At 35.9% G+C, this 23,793-nt stretch overlaps 1 protein-coding gene across 1 annotated transcript in view; it reads right to left on the bottom strand.

Annotated features, from left to right (window-relative positions):
- Positions 1 to 23,793, bottom strand: part of LOC138181967 (uncharacterized) — a 99,574-nt gene that overhangs the window by 7,258 nt on the left and 68,523 nt on the right. The window contains exons 2-3 of the mRNA XM_069117387.1: positions 20,285 to 20,387; positions 8,642 to 8,775 (exon numbers count right to left, since the gene is read on the bottom strand). Coding sequence (XP_068973488.1) covers positions 8,642 to 8,775; positions 20,285 to 20,374 — 224 coding nt within the window. The 5' untranslated portion in view covers positions 20,375 to 20,387. The remainder of the gene's footprint in view (positions 1 to 8,641; positions 8,776 to 20,284; positions 20,388 to 23,793) is intronic.

Below are 23,793 nucleotides of genomic sequence, written 5' to 3'. Positions count from 1 at the left end.
CCTAATTAATCATCCTCAAACATCGAAACCTTCGTTGCTGCATCGCTCTACCAGTATCAAACTTCATTCCACACGTACGTAGATGTTTACACTTTTTCTAATTTTTCTTAGTCAACCTCAGTCGAGCAAAGTTACTCTAAATCAGCCTTGCAAACGTCTCACTAAACGGCCCCAGTCTCGGAGCGCAAGAAGTTCATTTGTAGGCAAACACACGACCGGTTAATTCGTCTGGGTAGGTTTCGTTCGACGCTTTAATTCGCTTATTAGATCGTAGCAGGACTCGTGCTTAATTCGCCTTTACGAACTGGCCGCGCAAAGTGACTCGACGAGAAGATCTCGGCGTTTCACGGTTGTTTTCCCAGAGAAAATGAAGAAGAAGTGAAAAAAACAGAGGGACAAAGCGTTGAAACGAGCGAACAGCCGAGGCAAGGGTGGGTCGTGCAGACGAATTTTTCCAAGCGAGTTCCACGGTCACGGTGATTTACGAATCGAAGAAGTTGCACCGATGGGCGAACGTCTTCGCGGAAAAGTTCGGCAATTACGAGCGAGCAAACAGCCTTACAAATTCATGGCGCGAATCCTCCGGTGAACGCCCGGGGCTGATGGCCCGCCATCTAAATTGAATACGCTCTTTCTATTTCGCTGCTTTCGATGACTTCCGCTGCTTTTCCTTTCCACTGATTTGTTTGTTGTTTGACGTACTGTGTAGATTTTTAACGGATATTTACTTGAAATCTGTTCTGCGAATTTGCGCGAATCGTAGGTGAAAGAAATTGAGATTCGTTGTTACAGGATCGCAGAGTTTCGTTAAATAATAGGCAGATTTTCATTGGAATGAATATAGAACGACACGACATGTATATCTATGTACATTTGCTTCTTGTCATACAGGAAATTCAAGGAACGTGATTCTTTTGTGATTTTTACTCCAGTGAAATATAGAAATATTGGCTCATCCCATAAGTAATTCGGTTTCTCTGAGAGTTCGTTCTATTTAAAACAATGAAAGTTGTTACTATAGGAGTTTCTGAGAAACTGGAATGAATAACTTAGTAGGAAACTGTAATGAATTATAAAAGATACGGTGAAATTCGTCGTTGATCGATTTTCAGGCGATTTTTTATCTTCGTCTGGTATATGAAAATCAGCGACTGCGTTATTTATAGAATGATCTAATGCGTGTAATCTTTTGTGGCCTTTATCAGAATAAGACATATGTGTCAAGATATAATTTTTAAGATATTTTCATTTGTACGTTATCTGTACACGTTCTGTTCTCTTAAAAAATTACAATTTTATCTAATCATACGGATCTAGCACGCTATTATTAATAACGAAGGTGATTATTTAACGTCGTTTACGTGTCAGGGAATCCTTCGTCTCATAATTTATAATTCGTACAATATCCTATAATGTAGTTGTACCGCAACCAGAGTAGAGTCAGTACTTTTTTAATCAGTTTAACCAGCATCGTGACAACGTCCTATGTGTGTGGCTCGCTAAAGATTGAGCGAATAAACCACCCAACCACCCCACTCAAGACTCGTATATCACTGTCGGCGCGTGGTTCATCCACGGGGTTACCTCGAAATCCCTAAACAATCTAGATTCTCTCACTCCATCCTATGGGTATTTGCAATGGCAGCATGTGCGTCATACTTCCGGCCACATGATTATCACGTGAAATAGAAAACCTGACAAGGGAAACTGCTTTCGAGGGAAAATGTTTCAAAATACCAATTTTTCCAGCATGTAATAACAGTTTGACATCGTTGAATATTGAATTATTAATGCAAACAACTGTTTTGCCCGCATTGAGCACACGTGTTGCAGTGCCTCCGCTATACCAGGTTTCATTTACTTTCCCAATATCGATTTTATTTTAGAAAGAGTTTTATAAAAGTTCATCAATTACGCTCTCCACAATATGTCGTCGTTTATATTGATTTAGCGTTCAAACACAGGGCAAATGTAATAAATAGAGAAAAAATGATAAATATAACGCTTATAAAGAATGTAAAAAGTTAATATCTGGGAGAACGTCCCTGAACTTTGATATTAAATGTAGAGAATCTGTCTCTACTCGAATTTTCTTCGCAACTTGTTCGATTTTAAAATCTCAGAAGAAATTAAACGCATGACAAACTTGGCGTTATTCGGTGTTCGCGTAATTCAACGCAATGGCGTAATCAAGCACAATGACTTGGAAATGCGACGAGAATGGGAGAATGACTATTAAATTAACGAGCGTGAATTCTCGTGGGAATTTTAAAGAATCTTTTACCGCTACGCTATTATATACTTGTTGGAGAAAGTGTTTTTAAAACGTGGAACCACTCGGTCGATTTTATCACGACCGAAGACAAAGTTAGTTCTCCGCAAAATCTTTCTGAATATTTTACGTGTATGCTTATCTGAAGGGACAGACGCTTTTGGAAAGGCACGAAAACCGGCGCTCGTCGAAGTCGTTGAATAAATTTCATTATTAAGTAAAATTATCTTTCTAAAGTTCTTCCGAAGTGTTGGAGTAAGGAATTGCGCGAAGGCGATTTAACTTTTAAACGTTTCGAAGAAGAAGTATCCAGTGAATGATAAGAAAAAAAGGTGGAGAAAAATGACAATCTTTGAAAGGGACAATTGCTTTTGAGAAGAAGAAAAGCTTTGAAAGCTATTCGTTTCAGAAGTTGTATGATATAATGTATGAAATGGCGGTCCTATTTTTGCAATAAAAAATTGTCGTCCTTCTTATATCATCTATACCGTCACTACAAACAATTTTTATCTCGTTGAAGGCACCGAATAAAACAACAGAAACTAATTCAAAATCGATCAGAATCAAACCACTTTTTTAAACACGCTATAAATTCACAGTCGACTGATATTCGTTGTACCAAACTGTTTCACTTCTGAATATGAAATTTAACTTTTTAATAAATATCTATTTGTTTGACGTTTCTTGGAATAGTTAACGAAATGAAAAAATTCCTCGTCGCACCAAACACCTCGGATACAAAGACTCTTTTCCCCAAATATTCCACCATCGTACCACGCTTCCATTTCCAACAAGAAGAAACAAAAGGTCGCAAAAATCGAACATCGAGCACTGCGTTCTCTCGTGATTCGCGTATCGCTCCTTCGTTCAATTTCTCAGCTCTCTGTATTCTCGAGAGGAATCGTCAATTATTCCGTTGTTTCTCGCACGTGTTTGCCACGGAACGCGAAACGAGTGGAGCCGCTTTCGACTCGAAACGCTTAATTGGACTCGCGGAAACGATGGAACTCGGCGCGTCGCGATGCCCGTAAATTCGTCGTCGGTGTATAATCGACGAGGTGCGCCTCCAAGCGTCCGCAAACAGCGCCGAAACGCCGCGCCGCGAGAAGCTGTGTAAACACCGCCCACCAGACGAGGAGAGAAAAACGATGAAAAAAGGAAATGCTCGGCTTTACATATCGCTGACTCCTGAGAATTTTCTCCTCAGGCTGTCGTTGGAACTCTCGAGACGCTCGCGTCCGCAAGCGTCTCGCTAGACGCCGCTCCTAATTTTCGGGATTTCAGAAATCCGCGTATGCACCTGTTAACGTGATCCTCCGAGGCTGGATTTATTATCAAGGACGCTGAACCGAATTTCCTTGGGATAATAATTACGCTAAGAGGGGTGAAAGGGGTGTTAATGCGAAGGAGCGATAGTTACGAAAGGATGCTCGATGAAATATTGCTTGGAAATTATTTTGTAAAAGTTAACTGATGATTCGAGAGTTCGAGTTTCGAAAGTGGAGGTTCTTGAAATTTTTGTCGTCGCGAGTCATGTGTGTTGTTATTGAGATACGTATAATTGTGTGTGTTAGACTAGATTGACCGCGTAGTAGTGACACACGTATGTGAATACGAATGCATGAAAAATTTCGATCGGATAAAAAACCTTTGATAATAAAAATTCTAATTGCTTTAAGATCTGCTGTAGCGAATATATTTAATGGTACTCCTTAATGGTTTACTATGCTTGAATTTGCTCTGTCAAGTAAGGAAGTACGAAGAGGAACAAATAGAGTAAAAAGAATGTTATTATGTACGTTTATGTTTGTTATGTGTGTATTAATCTATGTTTCGACAAAAATAGAATATATTATTGAGATACGTATAATTTTGTGTGTTAGACTAGATTGGCCGCATAGTAGTGACACACGTATGTGAATACGAATGCATGAAAAATTTCGATCGGATAAAAAACCTTTGATAATAAAAATTCTAATTGTTTTTAAGATCTGCTGTAGCGAATATATTTAATGGTACTCCTTAATGGTTTACTATGCTTGAATTTGCTCTGTCAAGTAAGGAAGTACGAAGAGGAACAAATAGAGTAAAAAGAATGTTATTATGTACGTTTATGTTTGTTATGTGTGTATTAATCTATGTTTCGACAAAAATAGAATATATTATTGAGATACGTATAATTGTGTGTGTTAGACTAGATTGGCCGCGTAGTAGTGACACACGTATGTGAATATGAGTGTATGGAATTACGTGTGTGCACAGCGTCTCGAAAAACAGGCGAATGTAACTGTTCCGTTGGCAGTATGACGTGGAAGATGCTGAGACGCGTGCAAATGTATATCGACGAAGATCCTGGAAATCGTTTATTGAATAAATCTAAAACTATTTTAATACGAATTCTAAGTGTAACCTTAGCGTTCCTTTACTTTTATTTCGGCGATTAAGATGCACAATTCTCAACAGTTGTGTTTCTAAGAATTGAACGGTGTGCGAGAAACGTATTGTCCGATGGATTAAGTCAGTTTTTCTAGGGAAGTATATTAAGTAACTTTGCTCAGGCTCAAGAAGGTTAAATGGTATTTGTATAGGAAATTTCTTCTAATTTAATTGTAAATATGTGAAATGTGAATACGTCGTGTTGGATAGAAAAAATTCTGTTGAATCATAATTATAGCGAAAAGCGCCTTTTCGGCGAAGAGACAGCTGTCCTCGGGGTTTAAATTTTACTTTAGACCATTAAATTTAATACGAGAATAGAAATTTTTACGTCGATTCTAGAAATATATTAAATATTCGTTTACTAGTTTTTCGTCGATGAAAAATAATATTTAAGAAATTAAATATGAACGGATCGTTTAACGACTCCATAGCTTAAATAAACATTGCTTTGTGCATTCTCTGTTTTTAATACTACCAATGTACAATGGTATTAAAATTTATACAAAGCTACGGAAATTTCTCGCATACCTGTCGTATACATGATATTGTTAGATTAGACAGAAAAACGAACGTAGTTTGCAGCTGAATTTTTTACAATCTGTATGCTTGTTACATCTACAACTATGAGAGGAATTCTCAGCGAAGAATATTTTCCACCATTTCACTGAAAATACGTTACGGCATTATCCGTTAAAAATTCTAGAACGCTTTTAGATGGAAAGAAACTTTTTAATAAAAATTTCCTCCTACGCTATTGTTATTTATAAATTATCAAAGAAATTTTTTAAGTAACATTCGCACACATTTTGTCAAATATTCGTATCCACCGCGCATGATAATATACGAACGTCGTTTCAGGAATGGACTTACCTTTTTCCAATTTTACTTCGTAACAAGGTACGAAAGTCGGTGTTCGTATTTCAAGCAAAAACTGAAACTAAAATTATACGGAACGTTTCATAAATAATAAGCTGTAGAGCATAGAATTTCTATATTCGTTGGCTTGCACTGTAAATAATATTTGTCCCGATCAGAATTGTATAAAGTTTCGGAATCTAGTAAATCTTATAATTAAATAAACGTACATGCAAAATTCTTCGTTCAATACTATAACATTCCTTCGCAACTTCGCTATAAACGTTCTGCGATCTTGTCTAACTTTAATCACAAATTGTTCCAATATTTTACAAGATGCATATCTGGTAGTACTTTGACAGTTAATTAATTTAAATACTATGAAATTTAAACGGAGAGATACCAATATATACGGTTGTCCGAAATGTTCCTTTCGTTTTATAAAGAAATAATAGACGCGCAATGTTTTTTCTTTTATATTAGTTTATCGAATTATTGTTGAAAATGACAACGTGAGTTCTTACTCGCCATCCACGTGCAGATGCGCCAGTTACTAAATAAATAGTAACTAAAAGATAGTTCTACAGAGTGGTTGGTAACTGGTGGTACAAGCGGAAAGGGGGTGATTCTACGCGAAAAAAGAAGTCGAAAATATAGAATAAAAATTTTTCGTTCGAGGCTTTGTTTTCGAGAAAATCGACTTTGAATTTTCGCTCGGTACGCGTGCACTTTATCGCGTCTCGTTATAACGGATCTCACTGTAGATCGTTATCTCGATGGAAAAATTAAAAAAAGAAAATTTTTATTCTATATTTTCGACTTCTTTTTTCGCCTAGAATCACCCCCTTTCCGCTTGTACCACCAGTTACCAACCACCCTGTAGATACAATCGATAGATTTAATCGATAGGTTTAACATATCCTTTTGTTGTTATCCCTAATCCATGTAAGAAAGTGCAATGAAAGTTTTCGTTTCAGAAAGGTGTGATAGATTTATCCAAAGAATAAAATAACAGCTACTGTGATCCCATCTCTGAATACAGAAATAACAACAATTATGCACGAACATAATAATAGAAATAGAACGAAATGGATCATACCTGATTCGATAAAATAATATAAAACAAAATTTCTTGTTCATCTATTACGGTCTTATGAAACGAAAGAAACTTTTCGGACAACCTAACATATCCGTCTTGCCTCTTTCTCTTTAAAATAAGTATACTTTATAGCTCTTCCGCCTTATAAAGCGTTTAAACTAATCGAATACTTCAATCTTTATCGCGCTATTACGTTGAAACGAAACTTTGATCCGAACGTTTCTAGATCTGAATTTCAAGTGATACCGATACGAGGGTTCGAAATTGGGGTGCGGAAGAAAAGTGTAGAGTTATTCGAAACTCGATATAGGATATATCCAGAAAATGCGCGTGGTTTATCCACGTTGAGTGAAAGAAGTTGTAAAATGAAAAAAAGGCGAGAATGTATTTTACATGTTATATCATCTTTGCCCATTGCAATTTCCCATGAATACGTAAACATCGGCAATCTATTTACAACTAAAATTTCCAACCCATCCAAATGTTCGATTTGTTACGTTTAATTATCCTCTAAAGCTACAAAAATCACTCCTTTCGATCCGATTCGCCGACTTCCCAATCCAAACACCGATACTCGCACGGATATCGCTAGAGTCTGAAGAATCCGTGGAAACGAAATCCAACGCAAACGTCAGGATACAAAATTAGCTGGGCGTAATCGTAGAGATGGGAAATTCATTAATCGCGGTGTACTTTACGCGCGACGAAACGCGCTGCAAGTTCGCAGTTTCGGCATCGACTTCGGGACGACTCGCGCCGGAAGCTACACGAAACTGCATAATTCCACGGTAGTTTGATCAAATTGTTAGTCCGCCGGAGGACAGCCGCTAATAAATCTTGAACGAGTTAATCCTCTCTCCCATTTGGAGGAAAGAGAGGTACAGGGCTGAGAAGAGAAGCTCGGAGCTGGTGTTACGAGGGTCCGGTGCCAACTTGCAAAATATATTATTCGAAGGCTACCGCTCGGCAAAATGAATGTTTCCTTGGTCGAGTTTTTCGTTCTACCGCGGCCATTTCGATAGCTTTTCCAGGCAAGTTTCGAACACGACGTGACCGGGAAAAGAATTCGCCGATTATTTTCGCCAATGATACGCCATACACTAAGCTTACTTTCTTAAGACAAAGTTTTCTTCACATTTTTATATGAATCTTTACTTTCCTCTTCGTTTTCCCAGTCTCCTATTTATTATGGAAAAAAGGGCCTTGTCTAAGAGGAATTAAAAACGTTGATTTTCGATAGTCGTTTCGCGTTATATTAATCGACAAATGTTTATTTATAGAGGTTTAATGGCATAATATGAAATGAGAGATTGTTAACGCGTTGACTACCTCTGGGAGCTAGTCTGGGGGCTAGTCTGGGAGCCATTAGACTTGTTATGATACTACAGGGGCCACCGACGATGTCGGAATTGATACAAGTGTTTAAAGCGATGAACAGTCTCTCTAAATTTTGTACGTTTCTAGCGTTAAGATAGTATTCTGTACGACAATGCAACATAATGCGTGGTAATATGTTTAGACAATTATAGGTTTTAAACGTATTTCAAAATATATTTTCCTGAAGCAGATGAGAACATTTTAGAACATATGTGCGTAACAATTTAAAAGATAAATATGAAATTTAACTTGTATGTGTGTATGTACTTTTATCATTGATATCACTCTCTTCTCAAATATCATAAAGTGACAAAATAAGTTTGATCAGTCTTTCAATAAGGAACACAATGCATTTAATAGAACTGAAATAACATTTCATCTTGTGTAAATGCTCGTTCCTAAATTTCTACAGGACAGTTAAAACATAGTCCTCGTATATTCGATATAAAGTTATTTTATTCGTATTTGTATTGTCGTATTATTCTTAACAACATTTTTAGAGTAAAAAAAAATATTACACGTCGATAGAAAAGCACACGTGCGTATAACTTCGTATAAAGTAGAGTTCGTCTGACTAAATGTGTACTAATTCTACTTACGATATGGCGTGCAGCAATTCTTGTCGCTGCTTCTCTTTAACTTTTACACTTCCCCCTTCTTCGAGTGCAACTTGCAATTCTCTTTGCAGAACCGCTAATTTTCTGCGTTCCCCTTCCAAAAGCAAGGAGGTAACCTGCAACGAAAAGTATAAAAGCCTAATTAGAAATTCTGAACATTGAGCATTCAGGAATGATCAAATTTTAATGATATTTTGTAAATAATTACTATCGTGGAAAGTATATAGGAATTCATTTCGCTATAAATGTCAATAAAGAGAAGACTAAGAAATCATTTCATTTAAAAAAAGTTGTAAATCATTAGACATTACTGTCTGAAAACGTAATATATCCTGCAAATGATAATGTCTTTTCTTCCCTTAATTACCTACAAACAGTACATGTTACGAACGAAACACAGATGTGACATTATATAGGATTTCATGCGATATCTGGTAGACGTGTTATTATCCACAAACGATATCATAACACCAACAGTCGAGAACAACGCACGCTACGTACAGTTTTCTTTTTTACCGATAATCAGTCCAATCTCAATCGATCACAAACCGTCAGACGATAAAAGAGATAGATTGTCAAAAAATCTTACAAATTAGAAAATCGATACGACGATCTATCTAAGCGACCCATGGCGCGTAATTCGAAAATTTCACCGATGCATTTTCTTCGATCTTACCATAATCTCCAATGCTATAATTCCTTCTTCCAATACATAAAAACAAACTTGGAACAAGAATAATTCCTTACACAAGTAACGGGAGGGAAGAAAAGTTTTCTTAGAAAACTTCTTCCAGGAACGAAGGATCGAGCGTGGCGCGAAATTTGCTTTCCTGTTTAGCGCGATAACGATCTCGTGGTCTCCGTTTCTTGGTCGTGTTCTTCTCTAGGTGCATGCAACGTTTGCACAGCGATGTACCGGGTGTAGGTGCATCCACGTGTGTGTCTGCGGCCACGTACCTCGTTGAAATACGTGGAACTTGCCTAGATATATTCGAGGAGATACGAGAACAAGCGGCGTAAGACGCGAATGCGCGATCTACTAGTTTAACCTGCATGCGAATGCGTCTCGTAATTGGTTTAAACCACTGAATTTCTTACGAGTGTGTGACTTATTATTCCCAGATTATGCGAATTCGAGATTGGCCGAGTTTATATCTTTCCTGTGGATTTGAGGTGTTTACCGTGGTAAGCGTCGTGGTGAACTTCCGGTGAATGATAGTAAAACGTATTTGTGTTGTGGCGAATGAATAAATTCGTGCTAATTGTATGGAGTGAAAATGGAAACTGAAATAATTTATAGAGTTGGAAATTGGACTACAGGATCGATTAATTCTGGCGAATCTGGAAAATTAATGGAGTTAGGTGCTCAAATTAAACTATGGTTTAGAGGAGATTAAAGTTGTAATAATAATAAATGGGCAATCGAAGATTAATTGGATTTGAACATTTTGCGTAAAACAGAACTTAAATTTGTTATGTTAGACTTATGAGAATATAATGAATTATATAATAATCATTAAAAGAGTATTTCTGATATACTTGAAAGACAAAAGTATAATAATCCAAATATAAAAAATTCCATCAATTTCCTAGAATCTGATTAGTAATCAGAATTATAATGCACTGCAATTAAGGAAAAGAATATAGAAATTGTACGTACGATTTTTTAATTTAGAAATTTACAATCATCGTAGTCGAACCTAATTTCTTCATGAGATTCACATTCCATGAAACGATGTGGTTACCAAACAAAAACAAAAAAAAAATGAGAATTACAGAAAAGTTACAGGAATAAAAGGTTTTTCGAAAGGTCTAGGAAAACGAGGGATCGTGTGCGTTCATTGGACAATAGGAAAAAACAAGGCAATGAAACAGCGTATACTCTCGAGCTGGTAACAAACTGCGATATGGTATCATTTGTTGTAGTTGGGCAACACTCACTTTAGCCAGTAATCCAGGAAACTTTATCGTGACATCACATTTTCGCGTCAAGTGGATCGAAAAGCTGTTATCAGTTGCAGCAGAGCTTCGATAGTACGAGATATTGACTCGCGGAATGGTGGTCAGCTATCGAGTAGAAAGAGCAGAACGTCAATGATCATTCGCGATCACTAGAATTTTATTCTTGTAAAAATGATATCGTTGCGAGGATATTAAATATTTTAATTTAGCCGAACTGACTTCGATTTATATATATATTAGGTCGTCCGAAAAGTTTCTTTCGTTTTATAAGGAAACAATGGATGTACAATATTTTCCATTGTATATTATTTTATCGAATTACGTATGATCCATTTCGTTCTATCAAAATAAATATCACAACGTTCGACAGATTAGGTTTCGTGTTTGTATAAAGATGCGTCGTTGTAAAAGACGTGTCTGCAAAAGAAAGACACTTTTCGGACAACCTGATATATGCAAATTTGAATATTTTCGATAGAAATATTATTACACTCACGATCAAACATCAGATTAACAAAGTAAAATCATTAAGTAGGATAAAAATATAATGGTATTTAACTAGTTGCGTTAAAAATACATACAATGTACCTGTTTATAAACTTAATCTACATATTCCTCTAAAATTCTGTATTATTTTACGTTACTCAGCTGCTTAAAATTTCTTCCTATATTTATCGTCCAATTTCTTCCTAATGTGCAATTAACGATCAACTAAGTACGATAATTTTTAATTCGACAGACATCTTCATACGCGTCATTCGATCGTTCATCGATGGCGCTGATCGATGAAAGAAAAACGAATGGAAAATTGAACTTTCCCAACTTGCAAAACAGCTTTATTCATACGATATACGATGAAACAGAGGAGGAAGATATTTCTCAGCAAAGCAGCTATTACGATTACCTGGCAGTTGAGTGACGTTACTCGGCTACGCAGATTATTAAAGATATAATTCTTCATGTTGGGTATAACACTTTCTTTTTCCATCGAACTAACAAGGATATCGGATTACGACAGACAGGATAATAGCTTAGATCTTCGTAATCGTCTTTTAACGTAGCGACTATAGGAAGGGCGTAATTAAAGAATTACATAAACTCGCATTTCGACAGACATCCTGCCGAATCATATTTCTAACTCTTCGTTTACCGGAAAAAGCAACAACGATCGATACCAGGCAAATTGTTCCTGCTTCGTCTTTATTATTCTTCGTTCTCTTCTCCTTCTTCTTTCTCTTGTCATCGTGACGATGTCTTTCACATGCTTAAACAAACATAAGCGTTTGTTGATGAAAGAGAAAACCTGTCTTCCTTCATGGATGAAGGTTTAACGTGCGTTTTATTATAGGAAATGGACGCTCCTTGAAGTCTGATATGTAAATTTAAATACCTGCACGTTTGAGTTTTTCAAGACATTTTAAATAAACTCTGTCTATCATCTAGCTCTAAACTATTGTGTTTATCGTCTTCGTATATTTTATTCTCTTATCTGTTAATTTTTTTCACAGACCGTCAACATATTATAATTAAATTTCTTCCATTGTCCTGTATCGTTCTATTCGTAGAAAAAGATTCCGTGTCATTTTGGAAATTTAGATACGTCTGTCATTTTACAATATTGAAATTAAAAATAATTGTACATTTTACAATATTAATATCGAAATACTTTCTAAACTAATGAAACTTTGACATAAACAAATCGACACTATTTTTTATGAGAAACGACAAGTTACATTGATATATTAAAGAATGTAAGATCTCATTTTTAAAGAACGTAAGTTCTTGGTCAGTGACCTGGCTTGACCTTAATGCATCCACGTGGAAACATTCTACTTACATTTTCCGATGTCTCCCTCGACCTGTCGTAACCCTTAAAAGCATTCTATTCCTACTCATAGTATAGTAGATTATCATCAACCGTTCTACATACGTAGGTTCTTTAAAAAGATCATAAGATTTTAAAGGCTTTTAGTGTTTGAAGAATAAAAAATATTTAATCAACAGATGTTAAAATATCAACATCCCCACTATCGAATATTGCTGATCAAGATATTATATCCTTGATGTATATTATTCGTTGATTGCTATATCAAATACCAAATTTCATTTCACTGCAATATTCATTTCGTATTACTAACAAAATTACTGTAAATTATTTGTTTCATTTCTTTGGCAAAATCATAGTCAAAATGTATTGACTGACGTTTCAATTACGATCTCGTTCCAGTAACGATTCTTTATTGCTCCACAAACCATAAACATAACTTTCTTGTTAATATTTATTAAATATACATATACAATTTGATCGTTATTTATCAACGACAAAAATTACAAGCATCGATTTTACACCATCGCTCGACAGACTTACGAAACAAAATTCTTAAAAAAAAAAAAAACAACTCAAAAGCCGTCAGAAAAACGAGCCACGATGCAAATGCACCGCGAAGTCCGATCGAATTTCGTGAAATTGCAACCGGTGCAAAAATAACTCGACCTCGTTCGCGATTCGATCGATCGGCCGGACTTTCCGATCGCGGAAAAAGCGACGCGAGAAAAATCGCTCCGTTACGGCCTCGATTAACACCTTAACGACAAAGCATACCAAATAGTATCTTAACTATGACGTGCATTATCTGTGGCGAATACGAATTAACATTTTACGCGAAATAATCACACTGCAGACTATAAACACCAGGATCCCAGTATACTTGTTACGTCTATTTATTACGTAGACTCTAACGAATAATATTTTTCATTATGTGAGAACACACACGACGCGAATATGCTATGACAAATTTATAATAAGATAATTATATGATATACAAGCAACGGAAAGCATACAATTTGTTCTAAATATTAGTAGAGTCCTTTTGCACGACAAATTACAAGTTAGGTATAGATCATCGATTTGTTTTTATAATTTCTCGTTAAAAGGAATAATCAGAGATCTCGTATTTTGCAAAATCTTTCTCTTCAAATGTTATTCATTCTATCGGCAAACTGTAACTGATAATTTTGCTGATAATAAAAATTTCACCAAATATTATTTTAAAAATGATCCATATATGCGTCCTAATATTTCATAGTTTAGTTTTCTTTACATTTTTATATGAATTTTTACTTTCCTCTTCGTTTCCCAGTCTCCTATTTATTATGGAAAAAAGGCTTTTGTATAATTATTTATTACCGATAGTGTAACTACGAATCTTATTTTGCCATGTTACGTAAACGAACTTCGACTTTGGCGAAAAAATGCACAAATGTAATATTCCGAAAATAGTCGATTCAAAATGTTAAATACCTTCTTCGACCCTATTTAGTTATCGTGGTAGGCAGTGAAAGGATCAAACCTGTTTCCTTACGGACGTATTTCCTTTTGTCGTACGTAATGACAAAAGTCTGGAGGCAAATGGCTGCTAGAGGAGCGAAACGAACGAAATTATCCGCGATGAAAGGAGTAAACCGTGAAACGACAACACTAACCTTCGCGAACTAGCAAAAAGCAAGCAGAGAAGGGAAATAAAATATATTTCCGCGTCACTTAGGACTTAGACGATCGTTTGCCGGTGCATCCGCCAGTCTAGGTAACTTTTTGCATCATCCGCTGTCAGGACAACTGATTGTTGAATGGAGACGGAGAAAAGATAGGGGATAATTGAGACGTGCGTTTATGGCATTTGAAACGAGTGTGTATACACTCAAGATTTATTGGGATATACGTATGTGTAAAATGTTTCCCAGTTATATCATGATCTCTTGGGTCAGAGTAACATTTAGAAGCGGATGTTGATAAATGTAGATTTATATTTTTATCGCCAAGATACTAAAGTTTGTTTCCAACTAAATTACGATTTTCCTATTTCTTCGATGCCTGTATACATACCTGGTTGATTATATCAATTGCACGTAAATTTAGTTATTGTCACGACTATATTATAATTATTCTCGTGTGTCTTCTTAACACTTTCGTTTATGCTAATGAAATATATTCGAACTTCGTTGTACGTATATTTTGCGTTCAACAGTCTTGAAGATTTTCCTCCAAAAATAGCATACTCTAAACTATTATATTTTGAAAAAGTCTTTCTCTGCTTTGTAATTCTTTCGTACTTCCATCTGTGCTAATGAAAGAACAGTGGACGTTTATATTTATTTATGAAAAATTTAATCGTACAGAAACGTATAAGCTGCATATAATATGCAAGAATATAGGAAATATTCGAAGGAAATTATATTCCTAAATATAATATTTAGAGGATGAAGTAAATTTCTATTTAGATTTTATTTCCTTGATTATATCTCGACGATCTAAATTTGCATAAACATCCTAGTCTACTAATGAGACTCGCTCGAACTTCATCGTGTTTCTGCATTAACAGTCTTCAGAAATTTCCTCCGATAATGCCATATGATAACCTATTTCAAAAAATCCATTCATCACCGATATCGCAATTCGTGTCTTCTGCGAACTTCATCAATTATACGATCGTTAAGAAGTAAGAAGTCCAGCGAATCGTCGAGAATTTTCAACCTAACATTCCACGTCGGTTGGCAGACCTTCCGTAAACGCGATTAATCGATAGCCGTCCGACGAGCGCGGTTTCAGGCATTTGCGAAATGACATTTAATCGAATCGACGAAAAGGAAAGGAGGTGGAGGAAAGCGGTGGAAAAAGAATTATTATGACGGATGTCGTAATTTCTTTGGTCGGTGCATGGCGCATCGGTCGCGCCATTATTCGGTTACGCTTCCATGAACCCAGAACTGTTTTCACTTTTACGCGACGTATTATCATAAACACCGCGATCAAAATGATGGACCACCGTCACGATCCGCTTCGATTCGTTTTTCAAACTCACTTGTGGTTTGTGCGTCGTTTGGACCACAATTTCGTAGTCGTTCTGGTACGTTGATGCGTTTTTGAATAGGCAAAAACTTTGAGCTTCTTGTAGGTTCTGGGAAATAGGTTCGAAGTTGCTTTTTTTATTCTTTCCTGATTATGAACATATACAGGGTGGTTGGTAACTGGTGTTACAAAGGGGGTGATTCTACGCGAAAAAAAGAAGTCGAATATATAGAATAAAAATTTAAAAAATTAAAAGAATAACGTCAATCGAGACAACGATCTACAGTGAGATCCGTTATAACGAGACATGATAAAGTGCACGCGTACCGAGCGAAGATTCAAAGTCGATTTTCTCAAAAACAAAGCCTCAAACGAAAAATTTTTATTCTATATTTTCGACTTCTTTTTTCGCGTAGAATCACCCCCTTTCCGCTTGTACCACCAGTTACCAACCACCCTGTATATATATTTATAGCGAAGATAACTCGAAAAATATGGAGGACTGAAGATTCCAGTGGTGTGAGTCCGATACTCTTATTAATTCTTAATAATTATATAATAACTCTCAATACATTTCTTCAAACCATGGAAACGGAGCGCGATAGACAAGAGCGTATAACATGAAACTTTTATCGTAGTTGATCGATGTATCGTGTGCTTCTAAATTTTCAAATATGCGTCTATTTCAAATTCTCGATATCTTGACTCGCGCCACCGTAAGTTTTATCCTGTCGTATGAAAGAGAACGTTCGAGACGTTTCTGAAGAAAGTTGGAGAATACATAGGTCGATCAAAAGGATCTTCAGTTTTGCCTTTTTTGAAAAAGATATCGATTCGATAGAATCTCATTTATGAAGGACAAACAGTTTATACAATAACATTTCGCCAATTTTTCCCACTGCCTACTATTTTTCATTCGTCTTATAGGAGTTGGCGTTTAGATGCGCCGGTTCAACTGGCAGAAAATCAGTTACTCTGAAATTCATTAAAATTTCGCTTGAAGCAAACGGAATTCAGCTAAACGAAACTCTAACATCGCATGAAACAGTTTATACAATAACATATCGCCAATTTTTCCCACTGCCTACTATTTTTCATTCGTCTTATAGGAGTTGGCGTTTAGATGCGCCGGTTCAACTGGCAGAAAATCAGTTACTCTGAAATTCATTAAAATTTCGCTTGGAGCAAACGGAATTCAGCTAAACGAAACTCTAACATTGCATGAAACTCTTCTCAACCAAGTACACATCCATTCTACGATTTCTCGCGTCGGATCCAAGTCGACCACGTAGACTCACGCATTACAGCTGATCGACGATTTAATGATCTCGTGACTCGACATTACCCCGTGGTATACATCGTGGCGATTAAAGCTACAAGGGGTCGATTGAATCGGGACGCGACACGATGTTCGTTCGCCGGGCATTAAGCCGTGTCGTTTATAATGAGCCGCGTCGCGATTAATTATACTCGCGCCATATTGCCGGGTAATTAATAAAGCCTCATCGGTGATTACGATAGAAGCGAAGGGTAACATTTTATTCAGGGCCTGGTATATCTGCTCGGTCGATCAAATTATGTTAGAACGGCCACCGTGGCCCTGCCATCGCATAACATCTGTTTGTTCGATAATTCATGAAGCTCGTCGCGAAACATTCTGCTTCTGGTCCCTCCGCCGTTATTTTCTTTCTCTTCCAGACTCCCCCAGTTCTGCTTTCTCGCGCGTCTTCCTCTCTTCTTATCTTATTTCTTTCTCGCGTTTTCTTTTTCGCGTCTCCTATGCATTAGCCTCCTTCAGCGATCATTAACTTTGTCACTAGGAGGTTTCTGCGTGGTTTCTTGGCTTCCTATTTTCATTTCGTGTACGGACGGTTGTATTATACTGATTTTGAAGGAAGATAACATTGATACATACAGTAGCAGATGTACGTGGACTAAGCAAATGAATTTTATGTAGATGAAGGGCGTGCGATATCGTATTTTTGTAAGCGACGAATACCGATCGGTAGATTACGAATGTTCGTGCATTAACGTTCAGAAATATATAAAATGTATACGTAATACGTGAAAATATGTAAAATAATCAAAGTAAAATATTTCGAAGGTGAAATGTAACTCTAGTCGGGTTATATTCGGACGCGCAAGAAGCCAATTATTCAACGATATTTGATGACAAAAAACTGATCGGTCAGCTGAAACGGGAAGTCGTCGATTACTCGACGATTATATTATCGAAACGAAGTAACCGGTGTAAGTTAGAACAAACTAATCTAATCACTTTTGTAAGAATATAGAAAGGCTCGATCCTGATAGTATGTCTGCTACTTAAATGGAAAACTGGCGTAAAAAGTAGCGTGGATCTAATCCTTGGATCGGGATAAAGGCGAGTTAGTTGATCGTTACGTTTCATGACAGGGAATTATTAAGAAATCTCCGGAGAAAGGTAAGATTGTGGCAAAAACGAAATTACGCTGTTTCGTTTATCCGTGATCACATTACAGAGAGAAAACACGTGATAATGTCGCAAATTCTTCGCGATGATGTTCTTCGCCATCCGATAACAAAAACTTGTCTTGGAAGACAGAAAGAGAGAAGGAAAGTTAAGCTTACTTTATTATCAGAAAATGTGTATCAATATTAAATATATATAGCTTCTTTCGTAATTGAAGTTCATACGCGTTCACGGTTTATTGATCTTCTAAATGTTGGTTATTACAGAAGAATTCTCTTTAAATTTTATTGCAAACGAGCAAAGAAATATTATAAGTTATTCAACTCGGTATGATAGATTTCTCAGTCGTGTAAAAAGGTTTGCAACATTTAGCGTTCGAATATAATAGCAAACGTACGTCTGAAGACGTATAACATGATTAGCAATTTCTTTAAATCATTTTATTGTGAATTGTACCTATGGGTATAATCGTTTCAGCAATTGTAAATTAACGTTTAGAAACTAAATTGATCATTTTCGCTTTTTGTAGATTCGTTAATCTCGGTAATCTATGTAATTGACATTTAACTTTTTAGAGAAAAGATCGAATAATGAAACTGCAATAGAAAATTCGTTCGAAGGCAAAAATTCTGCCGAAAATTACGCAATCACGATACAGGTGAAACATTGTGAAACGATTTTTATGGTCGTTGAAGCGTGGAATGGGTAGATATAAAACGTCGACGTAAAGATTGGCAACGAGGCCGGATGAAAATCGATTGCAGGTGCTCGAAACGGCGCGAAACCAAAGAATTACGTACGATCGACCGATTCTGCGTGACCGACAGAGCTTTCCAATTTCGACCACCTTTTCGTCGATCGGCTCTATAGAAGAGAAAGGTGATGCCTTTCTAAAATGTACGATCGATCGCCTCTGATGAAAATCGATCGCAAGAAACCGGAAGTGAAAATGCATTGCCACGATACTACCACGCAAACTTTTTGCTTGGTGAACTGTGTTTTGTTACCTTTCTCCGTTAATTAGAGTGGCAGTTATGATGGAGCGGAAACAACGTCGATAAATGAATAAATTGCAATTAAGATAGTAGAAGGATGTCTTCGAGAAAAATGCTAGGTGAAAAGAGAGATTATGGAAAGATAGTTAAAAAATAAAAAAGCTTATCGAATAATGTGACACGTTTATGGTGAAAGATGTGTGTCGAGGAATATTGTGACGGGAATGTATGTAGGAGGTGTAGAATAAAAGAAATTTATATCGGTTGAAACGTAATCTCATACAATTTTTATAGTATTTTTCTCAACTGTTCACTTTTCTGTTCTTTTTTATTTTCTTGCTTTTATTTCACTCTTATAGACGTTATTTTATTTCGACGATCAATTCTTTTCAAAAATATTCGATAAAATTCTGAGTCTATTAATAATTTTTAAAATTCGAAAAGAACTGCTTCATTTTGGAAGATCCTAAGTTGAGAAATGATTCAGGAAATGGTTAATTTATTGATCCAGATCTTTAGAAGGATGATTGGACAGAGAAAGGCGATATCGACGAATCGATCGATCGAGGAAGAAAGAGAGTCTGTGCAACAGACTTTCTTTGGTTGCTTCGGTTTCAAGTAGCTATTTGTTTTAGTAGTATGTACTATGCTTTCTGGGTCGTGCCTCTCACTGGCCTATACTCACTCTCTTGGCAAAAGTGACTATTGAATTTGCAACCCACCACCTTGTACGGTGAATGGGCTATCGATTCCGGATCGAATTTGTTTCTGACCTCGACAAGATTTCCGCTTTGAGTCGGAGCCGAGTTAGACGCCCTTTTTAAAACACCTGCCTTCAAAATAATTTTATTAAGCGTTAGTTGCGAGAACCTTTACACAATTCTGTTGACGATAAAATAAGAGTTCAAATATCCGATCTACTACTTTAACATATCAGTTCATTCTCAATCTTCTTCTAATTCTGTTCCTAGTGAATTTAAGTTTTTCAGATTGCGAGTACTGTTTCATAAAATTGCAGTTGCGCGCAGGAACTCGAAGAATTTGTCGAGAGAGAAACAAATTTTATTTGGTGTTTTTTTTTTTAATGTTTATTCAGTGTCACAGTGTACATTTACTACTTTATGTTGGAATAATATTGATTAGATTATAATATTTGCAACTGGGTCATCCGCAAGAATTATATGTCGTTCGAAATTTATTATTAGGCGAAACAAATATAATTTTTCTTCCCAATCTGTTTCTCTTATCTTAATTCAGGATATGAGATAGCACAACTGTAATGTATAACGTTATGACTAATGATACCGACATCGTATAATATCGTCATTGAGATCGTATTCATATAGTAGAAATATTTCAGAAGCAATTACCTCGAGCTGCACGCCGAAGAGGTCTCGCGATCGACCAGGTCTTGAGGTTTCTAACTCCTGCATTTCGGCTTCTCTCTCCGCCAGTCCCATTTCTCCAAAATATCTGAAACATAGAAATCAAGAATAATTAAATTTACTCGTAATCTCTTACTTTTCCGTCGTACAAAATTCTAATTTAATTCGATTTAAAGTGTTACGTATATTCATTGGCAGAAATAAAATCGTCGCTTTGTTCTTGCTCGTGTCTATACAAAAGAACCGCGATTATTCCAACTGATAACATATGCAAAAGACTTATTTATTTTATAAATATTAATGTTAACCACACAGAAACAAAGTTTATCGAATAAAAATGTTACAGTTTCTTTTACAATCTGTCTTACGGAGGACTATTCTTTCTAACTTTCCATTAATCGATATTCCGATAATCGATCGTCCCATTAATCAACGTTTTGCTAATCGAGGTTCTACATGCAGAAAATAAGAGGTAAATACGAAATCGTTGAAAGGTTATGATGTAAAAGGAATTGAAAGGTAACTTATTCTGATATATGTACGTGTACGTATACATGACGAAATGTATATTCAGTGGTAACTAAAAAGATTACAAACTAGGAGCCCATACATAGATTAAATCTACGCAGTCGTGCATAACAGAACAGTATGTCTGTACATAGTTTGGAGATCGATAGAGATCTATGTTGTTTCGCGAGATAGATCGAGATTCGGTTGATCTTTTGAAACTGGTGTTATATAGCAATGGAAGACAGGTTCTTCAGGTTGATTATTTGTATAGAACGTATGACTTGTATTGCAGTGAGACAGGTTGCATATTTCGTGTTATGCAACGTACATATTATCCAAATTCCTGTAATTAAACGTAGCTTTTTATTGCAACGATTAAACCAAAAATTATAATAAGCTTTCTGTTATCATTGGATTGTCACAATGTGCTACATAAGCATTGAAAAAAATTGATTTACATAATGTTATAGAGCATAGTGACTATGAGTTGTCTCAGTTTGCTCATAATTGATATGCGTTCTATAAAATAACACATGCTTTAAAATAAATTTGTAAATAAATTACTGCATCTATATCATATACGTGTACATAAAGTATACGACGTTTAGATACGTTGTATAATTATAACTACTGCTGTGGATTTCCAAATGGTAGAAAAGTTAAATCGTCACGAGTACGACATCACTGTGTTTAAAGTATTCCATTATATAAAGCGTTCCAGCCTTCGATAAAATTATAGACATTTTGAAAGTTATTTGTCGGAAGAATAATAATTGCTAACAGCCGTCAATTATCGATACCCATTATTGATTCGTCGTGGACAAATATTAGAAAGAAAAAATTCACAATGAATATAAATGAGGTGCTAGGAGGAAAAAAGCTGTACAAATTACAAAATATTTCATTGAACTTTAATAAAAATGATAAAATCGAATTTCAATAGAAAAATTTCTGTGTTTTCAAGTGTTCGGACACATCAAACATATGAACGGTGTTTATATCACCGACACCAAATCCGATCGATAATAAAACTCATAAAACAACTAGAAGAGAAGTTGCGTAACGAGGGTCCGATCAGAGAGCGAGAGGTTAAGTGGTTAAGTGAAACAACGCGCGAGTTTTGTACACATTGTTCGTCGGGATGAGTGGTCATGAATCATACGAGACAACGAGAGAACAATCCCTCGATGCTTGCAGGTGCAATTAAACGTCTCTAAACGTTGCGTGCCAAGCACAGCAGCAAATCAACTTCCTTCTTCCTTCTCTTCCCTATCTCACTGTCTACCTCCGTTCGTTTCATTCGTTTTTTTTTTTTTTTATTTCGTTACGGGGACTGTGCTTAATGCAATTAGAAGAAGATCGGCGCGCGGCAAAACCCACGCAAAAACTCGTAACAATACAATGCGTCTCGCGGAAACAATGGACGCACTTGAAGCTTCTCGTACGCGCATCGACCTTAACGATACCGCCGACAGCGAGATTATTCGGTAATTATTCGTAATTAATTTCGCGGTGACGTTCGAACGGCTGCGACTGCCCGGCATTGTCTGGTGGCTTTCACTGAATTATTTTAATTGCGTTAAAATCGATCGGATGTTCGGAGAAGGTATCGTGCAATTATGGAAATCGATGATCGGACCTACAAGTAGCATTGCGGACAGAGCTTTAACGAGGGAACGAAGATTTATCGATACGCATATACATGTAAATATTTGCAACGTGGAAGTGATAGGTTGTTACATTAACTGTTTTGTTGGTTATTTCACTCTTTTATTGGTCGTTGATTTGACAAAATAATTATTAACAGAAATTACGTTTAATTAAATTATCCTCCGATGCGTTGTAATTCTTTAAAAATTATACGAAGAAAAAGAATGTTTCAAGTAAGTAAATGTTAATAGGTTTGGTAATAATTATCTTATATTATATAGCAATATGATATTAAATGACTCGTTCCTGTAGTTTTTTATTGCGAAGAAGCAAGTTTTTCTAAATATCTGCAACGACAATTTATCACGTTATACGTGTATAGTTATGGATCGTTTATTTTTTTATAGTATAGGTAATAATAAATTTTTTTAAATATATTATGGCCGTAATAAACATATAGATGGAAGATTATATATGGAATTTATTGTTTTTGTGTAATAAGAACGTATGAATATTTATTAGATGCAGAAAAAGATTTCACATTTTGTTTTACGATTTGCTGCAGTACGTCAGATTGAGATATCCTAGCGTTCTGTAGCGTGTTTATAACGTCGGCATCAAATTTTTAAAATATCGTGTCGTTTATCATTTTCTTCGCGATATTAACTCAGAAAAGCATCGTGAATACAATGGCAGTCGATAAAGTGCATATTCAACGCTGCAATGCCCTTGCATTTTAATCTAATAGAAACTATGCTAAAGTTATTGAAATCATTCTTTTTCCTACTCTTAACGCCAGTGCAGTAATATTGTATATGTATTTTATGGAAAAAATATTTTTGGTACTATTTTCCTTATAAACACTTCAGTAACTGATATTCCGATCAATTGCTATATTGCGATCCCGATCTGCCATAAAAAACGAAATTATATGATATATTGTATGATAATATGTAATTAATAGGTAATTTTATAAAAATAATTAACTATCGTAAACTTTATTATACCCACGATAATTGTGAACTATTATACGACATTTCATGTAATTATGTAACTAACAGTATATAATTTGATACAAGAAAAGATGATCAGCAGAATAATCTTATAAATGCCTTCATAAATTCTTTCACTTCACAATGGCTTACTTCGCACCTTTTATACTTAACTTCGTCCGACGAAATCAAGGTGAATGACTCTATTCGATTTCGCAGTTTTAACGACTCTGTTTCGTGTAACCAACATGAAAATGTCAAGCTGTCGCGTTAGAAAACCTTCACCGTGGTACTGCGTCAGCGATTGCGTTACGACCGGTAGATACCGGCAATTAGATTCTT

Source organism: Bombus flavifrons, chromosome 7 (assembly GCF_040668555.2).
Source record: "Bombus flavifrons isolate JBK064 chromosome 7, iyBomFlav1_principal, whole genome shotgun sequence".
NCBI classification, from domain to species: domain Eukaryota; kingdom Metazoa; phylum Arthropoda; class Insecta; order Hymenoptera; family Apidae; genus Bombus; species Bombus flavifrons.
This window is presented reverse-complemented; position numbering and strand designations above follow the sequence as displayed.